Source organism: Sphaerodactylus townsendi, linkage group LG15 (assembly GCF_021028975.2).
Source record: "Sphaerodactylus townsendi isolate TG3544 linkage group LG15, MPM_Stown_v2.3, whole genome shotgun sequence".
Lineage (NCBI taxonomy): Eukaryota > Metazoa > Chordata > Lepidosauria > Squamata > Sphaerodactylidae > Sphaerodactylus > Sphaerodactylus townsendi.
In genome coordinates, this window is record NC_059439.1 from 19,481,265 (window position 1) to 19,503,698 (window position 22,434).

The 22,434-nt window shown below is 50.5% G+C and overlaps 1 protein-coding gene across 2 annotated transcripts; it reads right to left on the reverse strand.

The window, feature by feature from the left end:
- Nucleotides 1–683: 683 nt before the first annotated feature.
- Nucleotides 684–16,334, reverse strand: LOC125443985 (E3 SUMO-protein ligase ZBED1-like). Of its 2 annotated transcripts, none has more exons than XM_048516419.1 (6): nucleotides 16,238–16,334; nucleotides 15,259–15,328; nucleotides 11,950–12,212; nucleotides 5,596–5,660; nucleotides 5,134–5,291; nucleotides 684–3,137 (listed from the first exon to the last, which is right to left on the reverse strand). In XM_048516419.1, the coding sequence occupies exons 2-6, from the start codon at nucleotides 15,305–15,307 to the stop codon at nucleotides 1,123–1,125; spliced, it is 2,550 nt and encodes an 849-aa protein (XP_048372376.1). In that variant the 5' UTR covers nucleotides 15,308–15,328; nucleotides 16,238–16,334; the 3' UTR covers nucleotides 684–1,122. The 2 variants fall into 2 exon arrangements, with proteins under 2 accessions (XP_048372376.1, XP_048372375.1); XM_048516418.1 differs by having other exon boundaries at nucleotides 16,073–16,310.
- Between the last annotated feature and the right edge of the window lie 6,100 nt (nucleotides 16,335–22,434).

Here is a 22,434-nt window from a genome sequence, read left to right on the forward strand (position 1 = left end):
GGGGGGGGGGTGGGGGGGGGGGGGGGTGGGGGGGGGGGGGGGTGGGGGGGGGGGGGGGTGGGGGGGGGGGGGGGTGGGGGGGGGGGGGGGTGGGGGGGGGGGGGGGTGGGGGGGGGGGGGGGTGGGGGGGGGGGGGGGGGGGGGGGGGGGGGGGTGGGGGGGGGGGGGGGTGGGGGGGGGGGGGGGGGGGGGGGGGGGGGGGGGGGGGGGGGGGGGGGTGCCAGGGGGGGGGGGGGGTGGGCAGTGGGGGGGGTGGGGGGGGGGGGGTGCCAAAGCTCCTGTTTTGCCCAACACAAATGGAAGATGCCCGTATCGTTTATATTTCCAACCCAACGTAAGCGATCCTTGTTCTTCATTCTTTCACCTATTCATTTCTCTTTGAGGAGCAATTCCAGCCCTGTTCCCTTTTTGACTCAGCAATGGTCTCTCCACCCTCAAGTCCTACACATACCATTCATGTTTCCTTGCCAGCCTATCAGGCTTCCCCATATTTCTGCCCCACATGCGACCCCCACCCATTTTACATGTTCCTCAGGAAGAAGAGAAGAGTTTGGACTTATACCCGCCTTTCTCTCCAGTAAGGGGTCCAAAGGCGGCTTATAAACTCCTTTTCCCTTCCTCTCCCCACAACAGACACCTTGTGAGGCAGGTGGGGCTGAGAGAGTTCTGAGAGAACTATGACTGGCCCAAGGCCACCCAGCAGGCTTCACGTACAGGAGCGGGGAAACACATCCAGTTCACCAGATAAGAGTCAGCCGCTCAAACCTTTCAGATTAGAGTCCACCTGCTCTTAACCACCACACCACACCATTCCTGCTCCTAGCTCTCTTTCTCCACTAGAGCTATTTCTTTTCTTTCAGTTACAGCCACTATAACTTTCAATCCAAACCATTCTTGAAAACATACACCCCTGCCCCAGAAAATAATTTCTTCCCTTCCCTATTCCTCTCCAAAACACACACCATGCCTCTCCAGGGGGTGGTAGTGATCAGCTATTTCTTCCAGCCCAGCCAAGGAAGCAGGGAGAAAGGGAAGCACGAGGTGTACCTTTTCCCCAATCCCTTAAGGGGAAAAAACAAATCTAAAACTCTTTGGAAAGGAAGATGACGCCTCCCCCCTGTTCTAATAGAGCATGGCTCGGTTGCCGTGGAGAAACACCAACATGTCGACGTGCTCGGGCGTCAGGGCTTGACGCTTGGTTTGGATGGCGTCGCCGGCACTGCTGAACAGCCAGGCAGCAGGCACTGAAGTGGCAGGCACGCCGAGCAGCTTGCGGGCTGTTCGGGCCAGCAGAGGGTACTGGGTGTGGTGTGTTTTCCACCACTGGAGGGGTTCTTGGCCAAGGGCAGACGCCTTGCTGGTTTGGAAGCTGGCCGTTTCCTGCTCGGCCTGCTGGTGGGCGGAGCCGGCGCCCGAGGCGCTGCGGACGCTGCACAGGTCTCCCAGGAGGAACTCGATGCCAGCATCTTGCTTCGGTTGCTTGGCAGGGGGCGCGGCGACGTCGGGCAGACCGGCAGTCAAAAAGGCAGGGGTGCTGGCCAGGCGCGACGCTTCCATCTTGAGCAAATGCAAGGTCTCCACGCGGTCCGAGTGGCTCAGGAAATCCAAGCCCCGGAAGCGGGGGTCCAGCGCGCAGGCCAAGTTCAGGGCTTGGTTGACATCCGGATCGGAGAAGTGCTGGCTCAGCTCCTTCTGAGCCGCGGCTTTGGCATCGCGGGCCAGGGCGGAGTCCCACTCGCTGGGCACCAAGTGCTTGTACAAGAGGCTGGTCAGCACGGGCTTGACCAAGGAGAGGCTGGAAAAGGGGTCTTTGGTAAAGGTCGAGGTAGCAATCGCCATGGGCTTGAGGACTTTCACCGTATCCTGGAGGGCGGCCCAGTCCTGGGGACGCAGCGTCACCTCTCCGTCTGGACCAAACCCTGCCAGGGGCTCGCTGTGATCCAACAGGCCCTGGAGGACCATGTAGACACTGTGCCACTTGCCCCCCTCCCTCAGGAATCGGCTGAGGTGGACCTGCAGGAGGGGCTCCTGGGTCCACAGTTTCTCCCCACGGCCCGCCCCTGTCAAAGCCCAGGAGGCCAAACGGCGGAGCCGTTCCAACGCGCTCTGCGCAGCCGGCTGGCCCAGCACGGCCTCCATGGCCGCCCGCAGGGCCTCCCCGACACAAGGCAAGGCCGTCCAGCCCAGCGCCGCGGTGGCTTGTTGGGTGGTGGGGCTGAGGCGCCCGACGGTATACGAGGTGCTCTCATGCACCCCCCATTCCTTGGCCGCCTCGGCGAGAGCCTCCACGAGACTCTCGGCGCTGGGCTCCTCTGGGACGGGGCGGCTGGAGAGGACTCGAGCCCGGGCTTCGAAGCAGTCGTCCACGTAGTGCACAGTCAGAGTGAGGTAGGTGAGGGTGCTGCTGTGCCGCCACACGTCGATGCTGAGGGAGCACTGGGGCAGGATCCGCACCAGCTCCCAGATCTTCCTCTTCACTTGGGTGTACATGTCCTTGAGCACCGTGTGCGCCAGGGAGGCGGCATCCGGTGGCTTGTAGCTGGGGTCCAAGACGCCCAACATCTGCCCAAAGCCTTCTCCTTCCACCACCTCCACCGGCATCAAGTCCAGGACGATAAAGTCCGCCACTGCCCGGGTGGTCCTGCCAGGGGCAGGGGGCCGGGCGGCTCCGAACTCGGTCGGCCCCGCCCCCCCTTTCTCGAGGGTGGCGCTTTGCGTCCCGACCAGCTGGTTGTACTCGCACCGGTGCTTGTAGATGAGGTGCTGGCGTAGGTTGGTGGTGTTGCCGCTGTAGCTCAGCCGGACCCCACACAGCTTGCAGATGATTTTGCTCTTGTCCAGGATGCGCCCGTAGGCGTCGCCCTGGAACCCAAAAAAAGTCCAGTAGCGGCTCTGAGCCCGACCCAACCCCACGAGGTTTTGGGTCCCTTCTAGCAGAGGGAAAGCACTTCCTCCCGAGGGAAGGCCCGGTTTGTGGAGGGGTAGGAGGGAAGAGGCCGCAGCTTCGCCGCACAGGTACTGCGTACGGGAGGAGGGGGTGTGGGAAGCTGGTGGTGAGGGCGGGGTCTTGAGGTGAAGCTCCTGGAAGAGTTTCATCAGCAGCTCCTTCTCGCCAAATTCGTATTTGAAGTGCTCACCTGGGGAGAGGAGAAAAACAGTGAGAGCCTTCCAGGTGCATCTCAAGGGGCAAGAGAGCCAACTTCAGTTCCGGGAGCTGTCCCGTTGCTTTGTGCATCCTTGAACAGCACAACCAGATAGGGTCTTGAAAACTCACCACACCCCATCAAGTCCCTCCAAAGCAGTGGTTCGCAAACTTTGGGACTCAAAAATGGATTGTGACTCTCTGACAGGACCAGTGTGAAGGGGTAGGACCAACAATGGGATTTTATTAATTTAGCTAATGGTTTGCACCCCGCCACCACCTCTGGCCTCTCCCCCGACCACTCACCTGGCTTCTGCAGAGGAACGTGGCTGGCGGGGGGGGAGGGTGAGGGAAGGCGGCGGATGCAGCTTCGCCTGGAAGGGTGAGTGAGGGGCCTTTCTGAGCCCTGGAGCGGCTGGGACCTTTCGACTCTGGGGCTCACAAAAGCCTGTCGCTCGTCCTACCCTGGGTTGGTGGGATTCAGTCAGTTAGCTACCGGTTCGGCTGAACCGGTGCGAACTGGTTGGATCCCACCACGCTAGGGTAAGACGCCCTGAGAACGTCATGGGCCAATTTGCCCTTGCTTGTACATCACAAATAAAATAATCATGCAATAATAGCCTGAGATATTATTAAGACAGGCTCAGCAACAGTCAAACATTTGAGAACCATTGCTCTGTAGAGTTATTCCTAATTCAGAAGGGTGGGGACTTCAGTGTGGTCTCCTGTGTTTTAGAGGCTCTCTGAGTACCTCACAGCAAAAACTCAGGAATAACCCCCCACCCCTTCTCTGAGCTGGAGAGGGTTCCTTCTGTTCACTGGAGAGATCAGCGATTAAGAACATAAGAACATAAGAACAAGCCAGCTGGATCAGACCAGAGTCCATCTAGTCCAGCTCTCTGCTACTCACAGTGGCCCACCAGGTACCTTTGGGAGCTCACATGCAGGAGGTGAAAGCAATGGCCTTCTGTGGCTGTTGCTCCCGAGCACCTGGACCGTTAAAGCATTTGCAATCTCAGATCAAAGAGGATCAAGACTGGCAGCCATAAATCGACTTCTCCTCCATCAATCTGTCCAAGCCCCTTTTAAAGCTATCCAGGTTAGTGGCCATCATCACCTCCTGTGGCAGCATATTCCAAACAAATACGCATGCCCTTGACACTGAGCCTCTGAAGAATTCAAATCTCAAAGCGGGCAACAAAATGTCAAGGTGAATCCCTGCCTGGGGGTACCTAACTTTACTCTCCGTGGGGCCTGGAAGTTTGGTCCCCAAGAAAGGAGGGTGAACATTACTGTAGAGTGATTGGCAACTTATATTCTTCCACAGGGGTATGTGCATTCTTTCATGTGAAATGGGCAATCTAGGAGTTTAAAAACAGTGCTGAAAAGGTCACTGGATTCTGAGTCATACTGCAATAAAAGTTGCTACAGCTATGCCCCCTCCCCAAGTAATATTTCATGACGGATATTAACAGAGGTAAAAACACAAGAAAGCAAGTTGCCCACAGCACAACGTACGCCCACCCACAGCAGTGCTTTACAGCCAAGGGATACATTTTGCTGTTATCTGGTATCCGCAGCAAGAGAAGAGGTCCACCTATTTAGTCTTCAGACATTCTTCTCCTCCAGATATGCTGGGTTAAGAAGAAGAAGAAGAGTTTTGGATTTATATCACCCTTTCTCTCCTGCAGGAGACTCAAAGGGGCTTACAATCTCCTTTCCCTTCCCCCCTCACAACAAACACCCTGTGAGGTGGGTGGGGCTGAGAGAGCTCCGAGGAGCTGTGACTAGCCCAAGGTCACCCAGCTGGCATGTGTGGGAGTGCACAGCTAATCTGAATTCCCCAGATAAGCCTCCACAGCTAAGGCAGAGCTGGGAATCAAACCCGGTTCCTCCAGATTAGATAAACGAGCTCTTAACCTCCTACGCCACTGCTGCTCCTGAGATGCTGAGAACATGCATTCCCTCTCCCATTCCCCCCCATTGCCTACCCAAGCGCAATCCCAGCGTGCGGGCATACTCCTCTCCAATCCACACCAGCAACTCTGTATCGGCAGGTATGGTCTGGCAGACCCGGTAGTAGATGTACCCGCGGTGCTGAAAAACTGTCAGATTCTGTTCGTCCTCAGTGGAGGCACATGCTACGTATCTGCAATGAGACAGAGGCATGAGTCACACGCTGTAGCTTTGGGCATGCGTCATGTTCTACTTTTTGGTGGGGATGCCGCGCAGTAACCAGAGCATTTACCTCTTGGGGACAGCAAGCCAGGAGTCTAGAGGGTACTCTGAAATATTCCCCAATGGCCAAGTCAGAATATACCAGGGGGAAATTCCAGTGGGGGCATTCAAAAGCCACCTTTAGCTTATCCCAGCTAACACAGCATAGGCACCAAGCTGTGATCTGCGCAAATCCCCTTATTCTTTGCACGGCCCGTCTCGCCCAAGATACACACCTCATCCAGTTGGATCTGGACTCATCGGAGGCATCAATAAAGAAGTAGTAGCCGTTGTCCCGCACCTGGATAGGGGAGGGGAGAATCAGAAGAAAAGCCAACAGTTCCACAGCCAAGTATTGCTCCAACCACTGAAAGTCTCCAGGGTAATTTTCCTTCAATGGAGGGAAAAGAACAGACATGAAGCTGTCTGCTCCTGAGCCAGCTCACTGGTCCACTGAAGCCAGTACTACCCTGTTTACCCTAATATAAGACATCCCCGAAAAATAAGACATAGTAGAGGTTTTGCTGAAGTGCGAAATATAAGGCATCCCCCGAAAGTAAGACATAGCAAAGTTTTTGTTTGGAAGCATGCCCGACGAACAGAACACAGAAAAATAAGACATCCCCTGAAAATAAGACATAGCGCATCTTTGGGAGCAAAAATTAATATAAGACACTGTCTTATATTCGGGGAAACACGGTACCTATTCTAATCTGCAGCGGCAGTCCAGAGTTTTTCCCATCATCCACACGGAGACAAAAATGACCGAACCTAGGCCTTTCTGCATTCAAACCTGATTCTCCACCCCTCCCGCTCAAACATTTGCCAAGACTGCAAAAACACAATGTCTTGTACCTGGCAAAACATCAGCTATCTGAGTACGGACCGAAAAATCACGTGACGCACATGTGCTGCGCAGTGGCTTATGCGTATTACAATCACATGCAGAGAAGGGCAACGAGGATGATTGAGGGACTGGAGCACCTTCCTTATGAGGAGAGGCTGCAGCGTTTGGGACACTTTAGTTTGGAGAGGAGACGTCTGAGGGGGGATATGATTGAAGTCTATGAAATTATGCATGGGGTAGAACATGTTGACAGAGAGAAATTTTTCTCTCTTTCTCACAATACTAGAACCAGGGGGCATTCATTGAAAATGCTGGGGGGAAGAATTAGGATGAATAAAAGGAAACACTTCTTCACGCAACGTGTGATTGGTGTTTGGAATATGCTGCCACAGGAGGTGGTGATGGCCACTAACCTGGATAGCTTTAAAAGGGGCTTGGACAGATTTACGGAGGAGAAGTCGATTTACGGCTACCAATCTTGATCCTCTTTGATCTGAGATTGCAAATGTCTTAACAGTCCAGGTGCTTGGGAGCAAAAGCCGCAGAAGGCCATTACTTTCACATCCTGCATGTGAGCTCCCAATGGCACCTGGTGGGCCACTGCGAGTAGCAGACTGCTGGACTAGATGGACTCTGGTCTGATCCAGTTGGCTTGTTCTTTTGTTCTTCATTATAAATTCCAATATCTAGACATACATAAAATGCAATTGCTATAATAAATATTCTTTTTCATACAGATATCTCCAATGGGAGAACTTCAGTAACACCGATGTAGACAGTATCTTCCTTCGTTGTTGTTAACAAGTTCACCTCAATAAAGGCTACTGCTTTAGCTGTTGTCTCTTTTCATACGTATTGGATGTCAATTCAATGACTGAATAATTGTCTTTAAGCTCATGAATGGTTTGCCTCAAGGTGTAAGCATAATCACCACTTTCATGAATGGAAACAATGTTACCATCACAGCATCTCCCTCCGGAGTATCACTAAGAGGCGATTAAAGGAGCCATGCATCCACGGCAGTTCGGGGTTTGGACCATGAAGGTCCCTTGTTCAATCTTTGGCACTTCCTGACGGAAGATTTGAGTCTACGCAGGAGTTCTGTGGGTGCAAGTTAACTTCCTAGGCGCCTGACGAGGGAGCCGCAGTACAAGGACAAAAGATCCGCATGCGGCTCCGGAGCCGTGGGTTGCCGACCCTTGATCTAGAGCACGTGGAACTCATTCCTAGAATCGAAGCCAGAGAGCCAGTGTGGTGTACTGGTTAAGAACAAGTGCACTCTAATCTGGAGAACTGGGTTTGATTCCCTGCTCTGCCACTTGAGTTGTGGAAGTTTATCTGGTGAACCAGTTTAGCTTGTGCCCTCCAATACATGCCAGCTGGGTGACCTTGGACTAGTCACAATTCTTTGGAGCTCTCAGCCTCACCCATCTCACAGGGTGTTTGTTGTGGGGGGGAAGGGAAAGGAGATGGTAAGCCCGTTTAAGTCTCCTTACAGGAGAGAAAAACGGGATATAAATCCAAATTCTTCTTCTTAGTTCTAAGGACAACTATCCTCTGCCTGTGACACTCCGAGAGGCTTCCGGCTACAGAAAAGGACACCGAGCTCAATAGGCTGATGGTCCGTTATAACCTGATCAAGCAGGGTTGATTGAACAATTGTTAAAGAGACAAACACCAGCAAGGTCTCCTTTTTCCAAGCCGTTTTGTTCAGATGCAACACTTTTGGCCTGTGAATGCGAGTAAGCAGCACATGAACACATGCAGCTATGTTTTACTGGATCTGACCCCTGGCCTATCAAGACAACTGGTCTACTCTGACAGGCAGTAGCTCTCACGCCCCCTGCGGCAGAGTCCTTTTAATTGGAAATACCGGAGACTGAACTCATGATCCTCAGCATGCAAAACAGATGCTCTGCCATTAAGACACAGCCCCCTCCCTGCAGGCCTTTCCAAAAACCAACACACACAGAAGAAGAGTTTGTATTTATATCCCCCCCCCTTTCACTCCTGTAGGGAGACTCAAAGGGGTTACAATCTCCTTTCCCTTCCCCCCCCCCACAACAAACACCCTGTGAGTTGGGTGGGGCTGAGAGAGCTCTGAGAAGCTGTGACTAGCCCAAGGTCACCCAGCTGGCGTGTGTGGGAGTGTACAGGCTAATCTGGTTCACCAGATAAGCCTCCACAGCTCAAGTGGCAAATCTAAGCTGGTTCTCCAGATTAGAGCGCACCTGCTCTTAACCACTGCACCACGCTGGCTTTAGAAAGGCTTGCGAAGGGGCGATGTGAGCAACTTCCATTTAAAGAAGAAGACTTGGATTTATATCCCCCCTTTCCTCTCCTGTAAGGAGACCCAAAGGGGCTTACAAACTCCTTTCCCTCCCCCCCTCACAACAAACACCCTGTTTGGTAGGTGGGGCTGAGAGAGCTCCGAAGGACTGTGACTAGCCCAAGGTCACCCAGCTGGCATGCGCTGGAGTGCACAAGCTAATCTGGTTCCCCAGATAAGCCTCCACAGCTCAAGTGGCAGCGTGGCGAATCAAAGCCGGTTCTCCAGATTAGATCGCACCTGCTTTTAACCACTGCACCGCGCTGGCTTTAGAAAGGCTTGCGAAGGGGCGACGTGAGCCGGCGCTTTGGACAAGCTCTGCAGAAAGGCAAGTTTCTAGCGCTCATTATCGCAATTGTTTAAAACGTACAAATCACATCAGATAGCTGCTTAAAAGCCAGGCAGGAAGTGGGTGGCATATGGATCGGCGCAGCGCCAATTTATTGTACATTCATGACATTCACGGTCTCCTCCTGCCTTCCTGAAATTTTCCACGCTCCTTATTTGCTTCTGCCGAGAATTCTATATAAATCCCAGCACCCCGGAGAATGCAAATTCTGTAATTTAGGCTTGAGAGATACAGAGTAAAGCAAGAAAAGCAAGTGTATTTTCAGTGACATTTATTCTGCTCTTTATGTAATGAATATTCAGACACTTCATTTGCTTGGCGGTGGAAACCAGCTTGTACAGCAACCATCGAATTGTTCTTTGCCAACATGCCCTTCCCAAACCTGTAAAAAAGCCAGTTCTGGTTTTCATACTACCTTTTAGAAGAAGAGTTTGGATTTATACCCCACCTTTCTCTCCTGTAGGGAGACTCAAGGTGGCTTGCAAGCTCCTTTCCCTTCCTCTCCCCTCAACAGACCCCTTGTGAGGTAGGTGGGGCTGAGAGTTCAGAGAGAACTGTGACTAGCCCAAGGTCACCCGGCAGGGATGCAGGAGTGCGGAAACACATCTGGTTCACCAGATAAGCCTCTGCCACTCAGGTGGAGGAGTGGAGATCAAACCCGGTACTCCAGATTAGAATCCACCTGCTCTTAACCACGACACCACGCTGGTGGGTCAGTGGGGTGGAATGGTTAGAGTGCCGAATTGGGATCTGCCAGGGAGGTGACCTTGAGATAGTCACACACGTTCAGCCTAGCCCACCTCACAGGGTTGCAAGGATGATAAAATGAAGGAGAAAAAGAATGACGCAAGCTGTTTTGTGTCCCTGGTGGGGAGAAACAAGCTGAAGGAAGAAATGCAGGCTGTGAAACCAGAAAAAAATAATCTGCAATACCCAATTAACTTGCAGTTAAATGCAACTGGGATTTGCTGACTACATAGGGCAGAAAACACCCAATGGGTTACATCCAACTAGCTTTTCTACTGGTGTAAAGGAGGGGGTTCTCTTTAGAACAGATGGGATCGTAAGACCTACAGGGGCAAAACCCACATGGGACAGAGGCTAAAGGAAGCAGGGGAACAAGCTCAGACTCAGGCCCCTTCTGCACACGCAAAATAATGTTTCAAACCACTTTCACAACTGTTTGCAGGTGGATTTTGCTATTCCGCACAGCTTCAAAGAGCACTGAAAGCAGTTTGAAAGTGCATTATTCTGCATGTGCGGAATGAGCCTCAGCCCGTCATTTTGGCTAGCTACTTCTCAAAAGCACGATCCATACCATGACTAATTTGTCATGTCTGCTCCCGAGTTGCAAAACCAAAACAAACCCATCCAACTCAAGCAACCCAAACAAATATCAGCAATTGTATCAGGTATTAGTTTGATGCAATGCTAGGATTCTGCCGGCACACTACTAAACTTTGGGGGGTATTTGGGGACCTGGAAACTGACTCTCCCTCCAATTTAAAGAGTGTTTTCGGGATAGGCTCAGGCCAAACTAAAAAGAGCACTTCCATCTACTGCTTAGGAGACCCTGCTCCCGGCCTCATAACCTCAGTGGCAGATTCCACGAAGTGCCAATGGCTATCCTCTTTGGCTGTGAATTCTACTGTAGTTTTTGGCTTTCCACATTCAGGTCAGAGGACACTACAGTTCCTATCAACCCAGGTAAGATGGGTAGAACAGGTAGAACATGGCGATTGGAGAAGATGGACCGCATTACCCCATATGTCCCAACTCGACCTCTGCGCTCAGCAGAGGCCAATTTACTGGAGGTCCCTGGCCCCTCAATGATGCGGCTGGCCTCCACTCGAGCCAGGGCCTTCACGGCTTTGGCGCCGGCCTGGTGGAACACTCTCCCTCCAGCTGTCTGGGCCCTGCGGGACCTTGGGGATTTCTGCAGGGCCTGTAAGACTGAGTTGTTCCACCGGGACTTTGGAGAGACCGGCCGCTGAGGGTGCACCTGCCCCCTCCTCTTTACCCCCATGGGCCCTAATACCATCAGGACCCATTATTTCGCATTAGGAGGGTTTCGTAAGGGCGCGGGCAATGTTCTAAGACAGTGATGGCGAACCTTTTCGAGACCGAGTGCCCAAATTGCAACCCAAAACCCACTTATTTATCACCGAGTGCCAACACGGCAATTTAACCTGGATATTGAGGTTTTAGTTTAGAAAAAATGGTTGGCTCCGAGGCACACGTTACTTGGGAGTAAGCTTGGTGAAGCAACCGTGCAACGCTTCAATGGGTGAATCACAACCCTAGGAGGGTTTACTCAGAAGCAAGGCCCATTGCCAGCAACTGAGCTTACTCCCAGGTAAAGGATCGTGCCCAGGCTAGCCTAGATGTGTGTGTGTGGGGGGGTAATTTTCTGCCCCCCCACATGATGAACTCTGTGCATGTGTGCCCACAGAAAGGGCTCTGAGTGCCATCTCTGGCACCCGTGCCATAGGTTCGCCATCACTGTTCTAAGATATGACTGTTGTTTTAATTATATGTATGTTTTTAGCTGATGTTCTATCTGTACACCTCCCTGAGCCCTTCGGGGATAGGGAATTATACTAAATTTAATTATTGTTAATAATAATAATAATAATAATAATAATAATAATAATAATAATAATTTAATAAATATTAAAGTAATAAATAAATAATAAATTTAATAAACAACAAATAAATAAATTTAATAAATAATAAATAAATAACAATAAATTTAATAAATAATAAATAAATAATAATAAATTTAATAAATAATAAATAACAACAACAACAACAACAACTTACAAGTCACTCACCCGCCGGGTAACTCTCATCAGTGTGGAATAGTAGTTAACTCTAATCTGGAGTTTGAAGAAGAAGAGTTTGGATTTATGCACTTGTAAGCCACATTGAGCCTCCTTACAGGAGAGAAAAGTGGGGTATAAATCCAAACTCTTCTTCTTCATCATGCAGGAGAGCACAATAAGGGCTAGGCGGAAGGCGTGACAAGCGGGCATGTGGACGTGGGGTGCTTGGCAATGTCTTACCGCCCAGGAATAACGGGTGCAGTCACCGTGCTCCCGGACCACTTCGCCCTCGTAGGGCCCAAAGATGCAGCCTCGAGGCAGGGCGGGCAGAGCATTCCAGACTCCAAAGCCTCCTTGGGATCGCTCCTTGACCAGCAGGCCCTCCGGCAGGGATAACAGTGCCCGCGAGGGAGCCCTTTCTGGGACTGGAGAGTCAGCCACAAAGGTGGGCGGTCCGTGCTGCGGGCAGGAGTCCCGGAAGTACAGGCGACAGTCTTCACAAACTATGGAGAAACAGAGAGGCTCATGAAACCGATCGCGCCTGAATTCCACAGCCTGGAAAAAGTGGCTTGGCCTTTTCTCCCAAATCCAATGCTCAGCACAACGGTCTATTACGTGCAGCGTTAAGTGGGGTATAGCGAGGAGAGTATCAGACTAGGATCTGGGAGAACACATTTCCAGCGTGGGATAGTGGTTAAGAGCAGGTGTGCTCTATTCTGGAGAACCGGGTTTGATTCCCCGCTCTGCCACTTGAGGTGTGGAGGATTATCTAGTGAACTAGATTAGCCTGTGCCCTCCAACACATGCCAGCTGGGTGACCTTGGGCTAGTCACAGTTCTGAGGAGCTCTCTCAGCCCCACCCACCTCACAGGGTGTTTGTTGTGGTGGGAAGGGAAAGGAATTTGTCAGCCCCTTTGAGTCGCCTTTCAGGAGAGGAAGGGGGGATATAAATCCAACTCTTCTTCTTCTTCGTGGCAGAATGGGGATTTTAAGCCAGGGAATAAGCAATAGTGCAGCACTGAAGGGGCCAGTAACAGGCTTGGCCTTGCACGAGAGATTCGCAAACGTGGTCACCACCAGACCATGTATTTTTTTCATTCTGGCGAGATCTTGAAAGTAAAACAGGGACGCGCCCTAATATTCTGCGGAAAGTGAGTCACCCCTCAGCTATGTGAGTGTTTTCGGAGATCAGTGTAACGTATGGGAGGCCTCACACCCACACCTAGGCACAAGAGACAGCAGGGAGATGACTATCACTTAGGATCTTGTGGTTTTCCTCTCTAAAGCAAGGTTTCTTGCCCTCCCCCATCTCAACGCAGATGTAGGGAAGAAGGCAGCAGTTGGTTCTTTCTGGTTCCCTTGACTCTCAGAGCATTTTGGAAATTCAGCACATCCTTGCAAAAGCTCATCTTCTCTCTAGGTGTTTCTGCACAGGAAATTTATAACAGGTTTAGGGGTGTGAAAAAAGCATTACGGGGGAGATGTTTCCACAGAACTCACCCCCCAAACACCTCTAACCCATTATATTTGGCTGGATCTGGGTTCAATTCCCCGCTCTGCAGCTTGAGCTGTGGAGGCTTATTTGGGGAATTCAGATTAGCCTGTGCACATGCCAGCTGGGTGACCTTGGGCTAGTCACAGTTCTTCTGAGCTCTCTCAGCCCCATCTACCTCACAGGGTGTTTGTTGCGAGGGGGGAAGGGAAAGGAATTTGTAAGCCCCTTTGAGTCTCCTTACAGGAGAGAAAGGGGGGATATAAATCAGAGTCTTCTTCTTCTAAATGGAAGTTGCTAAATTAGCATCTTTTTTCTCTTAATCCGGGTTTCAGATATTTCCTGCTTGCCTGTGCGAATTACGACAAGCAAGACAGTTCTATTCCCCCCTCTCCTGTCTACCATTATGGTGGATTCTCCAGTCGGCCACCATTAGAGTGGATTCTCTAGATGGCTGCTATTTTGTGCCGGTAACTATGTGTGGGGAAATTCTTGGGTGGGTAGGGATTATGAGGTGCGTAGTTCACAGGGAAACACAGTATTTCCTGCGTGAACCATGCTGCATCCTGATGCCGGGATCCCAGCAATCCTGGGTGGCCCATGGGTCCACCATGCAAACAGCGACACAGACAGCACGGGGTTCATTTAACCCGTTTGCATTGCCTGCGCAGAACAAACTCTCTTAGAGCATTTCTGCACATGCAGAATAATATACTTTCAATCCACTTTCACAATTGTTTGCAAGTGGATTTTGCTCTTCCGCACAGTAAAATCCAGCTGCACAGTACATTGAAAGTGGATTGAAAGTGCAGTATTCTGCATGTGCGGAAGTGCCCTAAAGAATCAGTGATGAATGCACATTTTGACTGGATCACCTGTCCTATCCTACCTTTAGGGAAGATGTATCTTAGACTGGCAGACTAGAGTCTAGAGCAGGGGTAGGGAACCTGCGGCTCTCCAGATGTTCAGGAACTACAATTCCCATCAGCCCCTACCAGCATGGCCAATTGGCCATGCTGACAGAGGCTGATGGGAATTGTAGTTCCTGAACATCTGGAGAGCCGCAGGTTCCCTACCCCTGGTCTAGAGGACCCAATTCCACCACAGAATCTTGCCAGGAGACCTAGAGGCTGTCGCTGTCAGTCAAATCCCCCTTCGGAACTGAGGTTGCGAAGACAAAATTGAGAAATGGAGAGCAACCTTATCAGCCCTTTTGGATCTCCATAGGGGAGAACAGCAAAATAGAAATGACATTACACAATGAAACTGAGAGGGCACACAAGGCGATCCTTCTTCCATATTGTCTTCACAACAATGTTGCGAGGCAGGCTAGGTGACCGGTCCAAGGACAGCCGGTGAGTTTCTTGGCTGAGAAGAGCTTTGAGCTGCCTTCCCAGTTCACACCCTCTAACCATTATACCTCACTGACTCTATGCCATAGTTGGAGCTTTTCCAGGAGTACCCCCACTAAATTACCCGTGGTCCTCATGCCACAGAAAGGCCCCCGTGGCATATTTCTGCTATAGACGGGCTGCCGATAGGTTGCAGAACCTCAAGAATTCTGCTTGTAAGTCTTTGCCATGAAAATGTAAGGAGAGTTGGTTGCATTAATTACATCAAGCAGCGTTCAGCTCATCTTCCCTGCCCATGGCTACCCATCTTGATCCTCCTTGATCTGAGATTGCAAATGCCTTAGCAGACCAGGTGCTCGGGAGCAGCAGCAGCAGCAGCAGAAGGCCATTGCTTTCATATCCTGCACGTGAGCTCCCAAAGGCACCTGGTGGGCCACTGCGAGTAGCAGAGTGCTGGACTAGATGGACTCTGGTCTGATCCAGCTGGCTTGTTCTTATGTTCTTACAATATTCTGCTCCGGAGGCAACCAAAATCCACCCTCAGGCACCCAGTCAGGGAAGCCTTTACAAATGACTGAACGTTTGGGAACAAGTGACACCTCAACAGCTGCCCACTTTATGCCCCCTTCCAGATCATCCAAATGGGATCACAGGGATCCGGATAGAGGGCAGGGGGGAGGGAGTCACAAATTACTTTCCACTTACAGAGCAGCTCATCCTCCAGATGGGTGCAGGCATCCTCAGCTACTTGCATGGTGTGGTGGCGTCAGAGAGCCTGCAAAACAAGAAACAAGAGGGGTTAGGCCTCACTAGAACCCCCCTAGCGGACCTCACAGTTTCCTCCCCCCCAAGCAAATTACCAATAACCATAATACGGAGCTCCCATGTAATAATAAGCCCCGCCTCTGAAGATGCTCCTTCTCATACCCATTGATCCCATTGGCACAGAAGAATACTGACCCTGCCTCTCCCCAAATGGATACTAACCATCACATCACCTCCCAAACCAGATTCCTCTCCCGGAGCCCCCACCACTAATTGGTGAGGACCCTCACCCCTCCATTAGTCTCTTCCGAGGCCAGGGCCTCCCTTCTGACAGGGCCCACAATTTCAAACCCTGACCCCCCCCCCCCCTGCTTCTTGCTACCCCCAATACAAGCACACTGACCTATCCACCAACCCCTCCCAGCTACTCAGAGACTGATTCCCTCTAGTCAGGATAGAAAGGAGGAGACCCAAACTAGAGGTGAATAGTCACCTGCTCTGCGTCTCCAAACTCAGCCACCCCAACCCCTGTGCATGGTGGGGGGTGGGCAGACCTGATCCTAAGAAGGCCTACTACCCCCCTCCCCTAATAACAGACCCCTCCCGCCTTCTCCTGGGTGCCCCTTTCCTCTCCCACCTGCAACCCCCGCAGCTTTGGCAGATCGATGCTGATCCCCCTAAGCTACCGCTCCCCACTTGCTCCCCCACCCCAGCAGCAAAGGCCAGCAGCCCCCTCGCCCCATTTGCAGCCTACCCCTCCCCCAGCCGATAAGTCGCCGGCGTATCGCTCCGCCCCTTCGCCCGGCTCAGGCGGAGCTGGATCGATGCCGCTGCGGCAGCTCCTCGAGGCGGGCTGGCAGCCGCCCCTGGTAGGAGGGCGCGGGGAGGCGCCTGCACGCGCCGGAGGGAGAAGACTCACGAGCCGCGCTTCATCCTCCCCTCCGAGCCGGGCTCAGCAGCAGCCAGTGGGCAAAAATCGATTCCTAATGGGGGAGAAGCGATCCCTCCTCTCGCCCAATCACTGGCCAGCTGGAGGACAAAGCGGCCAATGGAGAGACCGGACTGGGTTAGCCAATCGAGAGATCCGCGGCACTCAAAGACAGGCAGCCAATAAAGGAAAAGGGGGCTTCGCCGGAGTGGGAGGGATGGAACGTTCCGCCCGGCGAGTGTTTGGAGTTACAGGCCTTGTGACCAATGGAGAGGAGAACCCGCCGACGGCTGGGCTGAGCGAAGCCAAGCCGCGTAGTAAGGGCGGGAACGTACGGGTGAATGGGTGGGAGTGGAGGAGGAGGGGGTATGCAGATGAAGGAGGTAGGCTTGGAACGCCGTCGCCAATGGGCTGCCAGCAGGCTACATAGCTGGCCAATGAGAATATTAGAAGGAGGCTTGTGTGGCGGCTCCTCTCGAACGTGAACAGTGTAGCGTAGCGTTGAAATGCTGCTCGAGCATTTCAAACGCACACAACAATGGTTTGAATGCCTAGCAAAAGATGCCCAGGGAGCGCGTCTTGGTTTCCCTACCTGGAAGTGAGGGAGATGATAGCGTGACTTTACATTAAGGTGATAATTTAAGAATTTAATTAATTTACGAATGTCACCGTTACATGATTCGCTAATAAAATGTCTGACGAAATATATTGCTTTTGAACAGTAGGCCCGTTTTAGAGAGCGAGTCCGATGAACAGAAATTGATTTCAGATGGAGCGGAATATAGATTGAGCAGAATGCAGTATTTTTTTTGTAGGGTGGACACTTTTCTGATGCACGTTTCTGAAGAGAAAGGAGGCCAGCTTCTACTCTATTGATTATGGTGGCTATGATGCTGAGCATTACCTACTGAGGTCAGGGAGAGAGGCTTGGTCCATTTGGGTTCCCTGTTCCTCACAATCAATATAATTGGCATCCTTGCTTTACCGCTCGCTTTCTAATAACTGGCCACCCGTTTTCTTTAACGGCCTTGTTCTTTTGCCAGCCCCCAGACTCTGTAATCATACATTAAACTGATTATAGCGCAAAGGCGAAGAAGAATCCTCTGTGTCAGCAAGGAAGGGGGATAACCACTTATTATGCTGATCACAGCAGAGGGGGCAGAACTGTGGATTTACATTTATTACAGCCAAAGGGGTGTGACTGCTTCATTGCCGGGCGGGCTGAAAATCAGCACAGCTGAGGGAACGAGCTCAGGATAAGCTCATTTTCCCGCTTCTGGGCATCTGTAATTATAATTTGAGGAAGATTTGGAAAATGGAATGTCTCTGGATGGGATGCCAGCTTCCAGGCCTGGCAACCTCCTGGAATTGAGATATCTAATTCCGAACTGTGTCCCCATTTGTGGATACTTAAATCTGCACCTAGGAGGCACACTTTCCCCAGACCTGTTTCTTCAAACTTGGGGTTTTCCCCAAGTTTGCAGAATCATCTGAAAGCTAACAAATAAATAAAAGGGATTGTAAATTCCCATCAAAATACTAATAAGAATTTGGCTTTGTACCCCGCTTTTCTCAACCGCGAGGAGTCTCAAAGCAACTTACAAGTTTCTTCCGATCCTCTCCTCACAAGAGAACCTTCTTGGACAGCCTAGGGTTCATCTTGTAGGGAAATACAATCAATTGATGGAAGGAAGCGACAGCTTTTCTGCTGTCCAAAGCCTTTTTGAAATGTGACGAAGCAGGAGTCTCGTAGGAAGAGGAGCTGTGGCTCAGTAGCAGGTTTTTGCCATGTACGCAGGTCGTAGGTTCAATTCCGGGCATCTCCAGTTAAAAGGACCTGAGATTCCACCAGGTTGCTAGTTACACACTACACAATAATAACCTTGAGGGGGAACGGATCTGATCCAATCCAAGACATACAAAGAGATAATCTTGGAGGGAACTACGTTGAACCTTTCTGAATTTCAGGCACAGAGTGAGGCGAGTTCAAATTGACTCCAGCATAATGTCAAAGCGTGCACAACGTTGCTGTTAGCCTGAAGCAGTTTGGCACAGAACTTTGGAGCGGGAGGAAAAGCGCAACTTGAATCAGAAATAAAGGGAAGGGGCTACATCCGCGACTTCATCGGAGGGACTTGGTCGGCTGTTGAACAATCAGAAGAGACATCCTCTACAAACTAGTCGGATCGCTATGGAAATGTGCACCAAATTGTATGCTTGGCTGATTAATCATTGATGCAAAGATGTGATGCTTTACAAGAAATAGTCTTGCATTTTGAGTCATCTTGGGCCGTTTTCCGCTATGAAAGGCAGGCTGACCTCTGTGGGACACACTAGAACAGGCTGTGCTCTCCTTGCAATGCCACACGATTTGTTCAGCACAAAAAAGGGAAAACAGTTTGCAGCTGCGAAGGCCGAGAAGACCGCAGCTTGCACACAAAGGGCCTTTCCCTGATGCTGCCTCAGTTTCTCCACAGCAGCTGTGCTTATTACTGAGCATTCTTTCCCCTGGCAGATCTCCTGCCTCTCTTTATTTCATTTATACCTCCCCTTTTGTCCCCACAGGGAATCCAAAACTGCTTATATTGTTCTCTCCTCCTCCACTTTTCTTGACAACAATGCCATGAGGTTGGCCAGGCTGAGAGTCAGGGACGTATCTACAGAAAACGGCGCCCAGGGCGAGGACTGAAATTGTGTCCCTCCTCATATCTGACAGATCTTCCCCATCTTGGTAGACTGGTTTTCTAACAGTAAGGTTTACCCATTGCTTTCAACTGCGGAGAGAACTGGTCGCCCTCCCAATAAGAAGAGTTGGCAGACCAGGTAGACCAGCTCTCAGGAGAGCTTGTTTACCCATGGTTGAATGCAGTGGGGATGCTTGGCTGATGGAGGTCAGGTCTACCAGTTCTTCTTAATGGTGGTTAGAGCAGCTCTCTGAGTGGGATCAGGAGCAGAAGCTGGCAAGATACAGCCTGGAGGAGAAGATGCAGTGGCTTCCTGCTTGGCAAAGGGTGCCCCAGGCAAGTGACGTCCGGGGCACTCAACCTGGCTTGCCCCCTTCTAAATACGCCAGTGCTGAGAGTGTGGAGGTTTCCAAGAACATAAGAACTAGCCTGCTGGATCAGACCAGAGTCCATCTAGTCCAGCACTCTGCTACTCGCAGTGGCCCACCAGGTGCCTTTGGGAGCTCACATGCAGGAGGTGAAAGCAATGGCCTGCTGCTGCTGCTGCTCCTGAGCACCTGGTCTGCTAAGGCATTTGCAATCTGAGATCAAGGATCAAGATTGGTAGCCATAGATCGACTTCTCCTCCATAAATCTGTCCAAGCCCTTTTAAAAGCTATCCAGGTTAGTGGCCATCACCACCTCCTGTGGCAGCATATTCCAAACACCAATCACACGTTGTGTGAAGAAGTGTTTCCTTTTATTAGTCCTAATTCTTCCCCCCAGCATTTTCAATGAATGCCCCCTGGCTCAGCAATATTTTTGTCACATTCTGTCCATCTACACATACACACATACAGGAACCTTGTAAGAAACCAGAAAACACACAGGTTGTATGATGTATGCCAATAAAATAAAATCAATACTCATCTTGCTACCAAATGAGAAATTCTCCAGCCTACACAATTTAGAGTGTAAAAATGGGACAACATTGCCACCTAGTGGAGAACGAGGTTAACACCAGCATATTCACCTGTTCAAAACTGGGGTCTCAGACACCAAAACTTTGCAGAGCCAGAAGGGTGTAGTGATCAGATTGGCAAGCTAGGATCTGGTTGAATCCCCACTGTACCATGGAAGCTTTCTGGATGATATTGGACCTGTCCTGTTCTTTCAGTCTAGCCTACTTTGCTGGATTGTTGTTCTGGGGATAAATGAAGGAAAGAAGAATGCTATTCTTGAGAAAAGCAGCACGTTTTTGAGACTCATCAAGAATTCACCTTGTACCCCAAACTGCAACATGAAACCCACTTTTAACTTCCTTCTGCCTGTCTGGCTGTATCCAGACAACATGAATCAACTTATGTTGTCAATGAAAAAACAAACAAACTCAAAATTCCTCATTTGCTCCTTTTATATGTATCTATGCTCTATGTTTTGCCCCAAAGATGTGGTGGAAGAGCAGATTTGGAATGGGTTTGTTCGATTCCTACTGTCTTGTGGTGGTGAGAACGAGAAAAGCGGAAGGTCTCCGCAACAAAGTTCAAGAAACCCTGGGCTATGGTGATCTGTGAGATAGCTATGTTTCTTGATCCAGAAGAAGAACTGTTGCAAAGTGCCCAAGTTCTAGCTTTGGGTGCTCCAGAAGTCCAGCTTTTGGGTGCTCAAGAGCTGCAAGAATGCCTCAGGATACATACAAAAGACCACGTCGGATCCTATTAAATTTTCCACTGGTCCAAAAGGAAGGAGCTCCATCCCCACCTTTGTGTTGGGATAAGTGCTCCTGGTAGTTGGAGATTATCCCTATTCGTAGTTAGCAGAGCGGCACGGGTGGCTAAAACACAGCAGAAGCCCTTACCTCGTGTGTCTGCGTGTGCGTGATGGATCCCAATGTGTGGCAAGCTTACCCAAAAGAAAGTCGGAGTCAGTTGTAGTTTCTAATCTAATAAAAAGAGTATTTATTAGTGAACTCCATTCTGGATAGAAAGGTAGGTAGATAGAGTCACTATGCTATCCTAATCTAGCTGGATGGAGATGGATGCGAGGAGCATCCATCCTCTCTCTAGGCATGGCAGGGGGAAGGGGGGGAGAAGGGGTCGAGGAAGAAGCCGGAAGGAAGGAAGTCCCTGAGAGTATCAGTCTAACATCAAAGGGATAGAACCAGCATGATAGAGTAAAGGTGTCAAATCCCTAGGTCCCTATCTAGCCACTAGCTCTCTAGTAAAAAACCCCTCTGTAGGTTGAGGCAGGAAACAGCGTAACAGTGTAAAGTCCTTCACTTCCAACACTTTGATCACTGAAAAAGCTAGGCTGGGATCCGTGGGACCCAAGGTGCAATATAAATCCAAACTCCTCCTCTTCCTCTTCTTCTTCTTCTTCTTTGCAGCAAAACTGGTTGGATCCAACCGATGGTAGAGCCAGTGTGGTGTAGCGGTTAAGAGCAGTGGACTCTAATCTGGAGAACCGGGTTTGATTCTCCACTCCTCCACCTGAGTGACGGACCCTAATCTGGTGAACTGAGTGTGTCTCTGCTCCTACCCATGAAGCCTGCATGGTGCCCTTGGGCCAGTCACAGTTTTCTCCGAACTCTTTCAGCCCCTCCTACCTCACAAGGTGTCTGTTGTGGGGAGAGGAACGAGAGGAATTTGTCAGCCGCTTTGAGACTCCCTATGGTTGAGAAAAGCGAGGTATAAATCCAAACTCTTAGCAACAGCAGCTCTGTCTAGTTGCAACAGGATTTGGAATCAGGGTGGATCCTATCGAAACCTGTTATAATGGCTTTAGAGGTTGGGGGTGTTGGTCTGAAGCAGAAGAGCTAGATTCGAGTCCAGTCGCACCTTAAAGACCAACAAGATTTTCAGGGTATGAGCTGAGATACCTGACAAATAAATCCCTGTCTCTCGAAACCTTATACCCTGAAAATTGTGTTGACTTCTACGGTGCTATCGACATTGGATCCCACTGTTATCAGTGGTGCGCCATACACACACGTTCACACGCAGGGATCTGTGGCTCTCCCCGCAAACCATCAGGAGCATATCTTGGTTGCTGATTGTACACTTGTTACCGCCCAGGAAAATAGCCAAAATATTTTCCTGAAGTCAAGTTACATGGCTACACTGGCTCCATGTCAGGACGCAGAGACCTGTGTGGTTCAGAAGCCTCCATAAGGCTTGCAAAGGACGTAAACATGTAATTGTACCAATGTTATATGGTTTCCCTCTTACCTGTGCCCTTTTTAGATATGAGAAAAGCCCCTTTTGTGTTGAATTTATGATTTGCCCACTGTTTGAGGTTATACTTTAGTTAGGTTCCCCAGCTAGTTTAAGGTTTTATTACTGTTAACTTAGGAGATTCTTGCTTACAAGTATATGTATTTATTCCTTAAGGTTTCCCTAATGTTTAAGTTAGAAATGCTATTTTTGAAATTTTGTGTTTGTTAATAAAGGCAGTAGCCTGTAGAAACTGATACTGAGGGACAAGAAAGTTAGCCCTGGAATGCAGCTTGGACCAACACCCAGCCAA

Bases quoted from the DNA above. Each gene is read 5' to 3' on its own strand.
- LOC125443985 (XM_048516419.1), bottom strand. From the start codon at position 15,307: ATGCAAGTAGCTGAGGATGCCTGCACCCATCTGGAGGATGAGCTGCTC. The intron at 12,213-15,258 runs GTAAGTGGAAAG...GTTTCTCCATAG, and splicing joins TCTGGAGGATGAGCTGCTCT to TTTGTGAAGACTGTCGCCTG. The intron at 5,292-5,595 runs GTGTGTATCTTG...GTCTCATTGCAG, and splicing joins TCCAGATCCAACTGGATGAG to ATACGTAGCATGTGCCTCCA.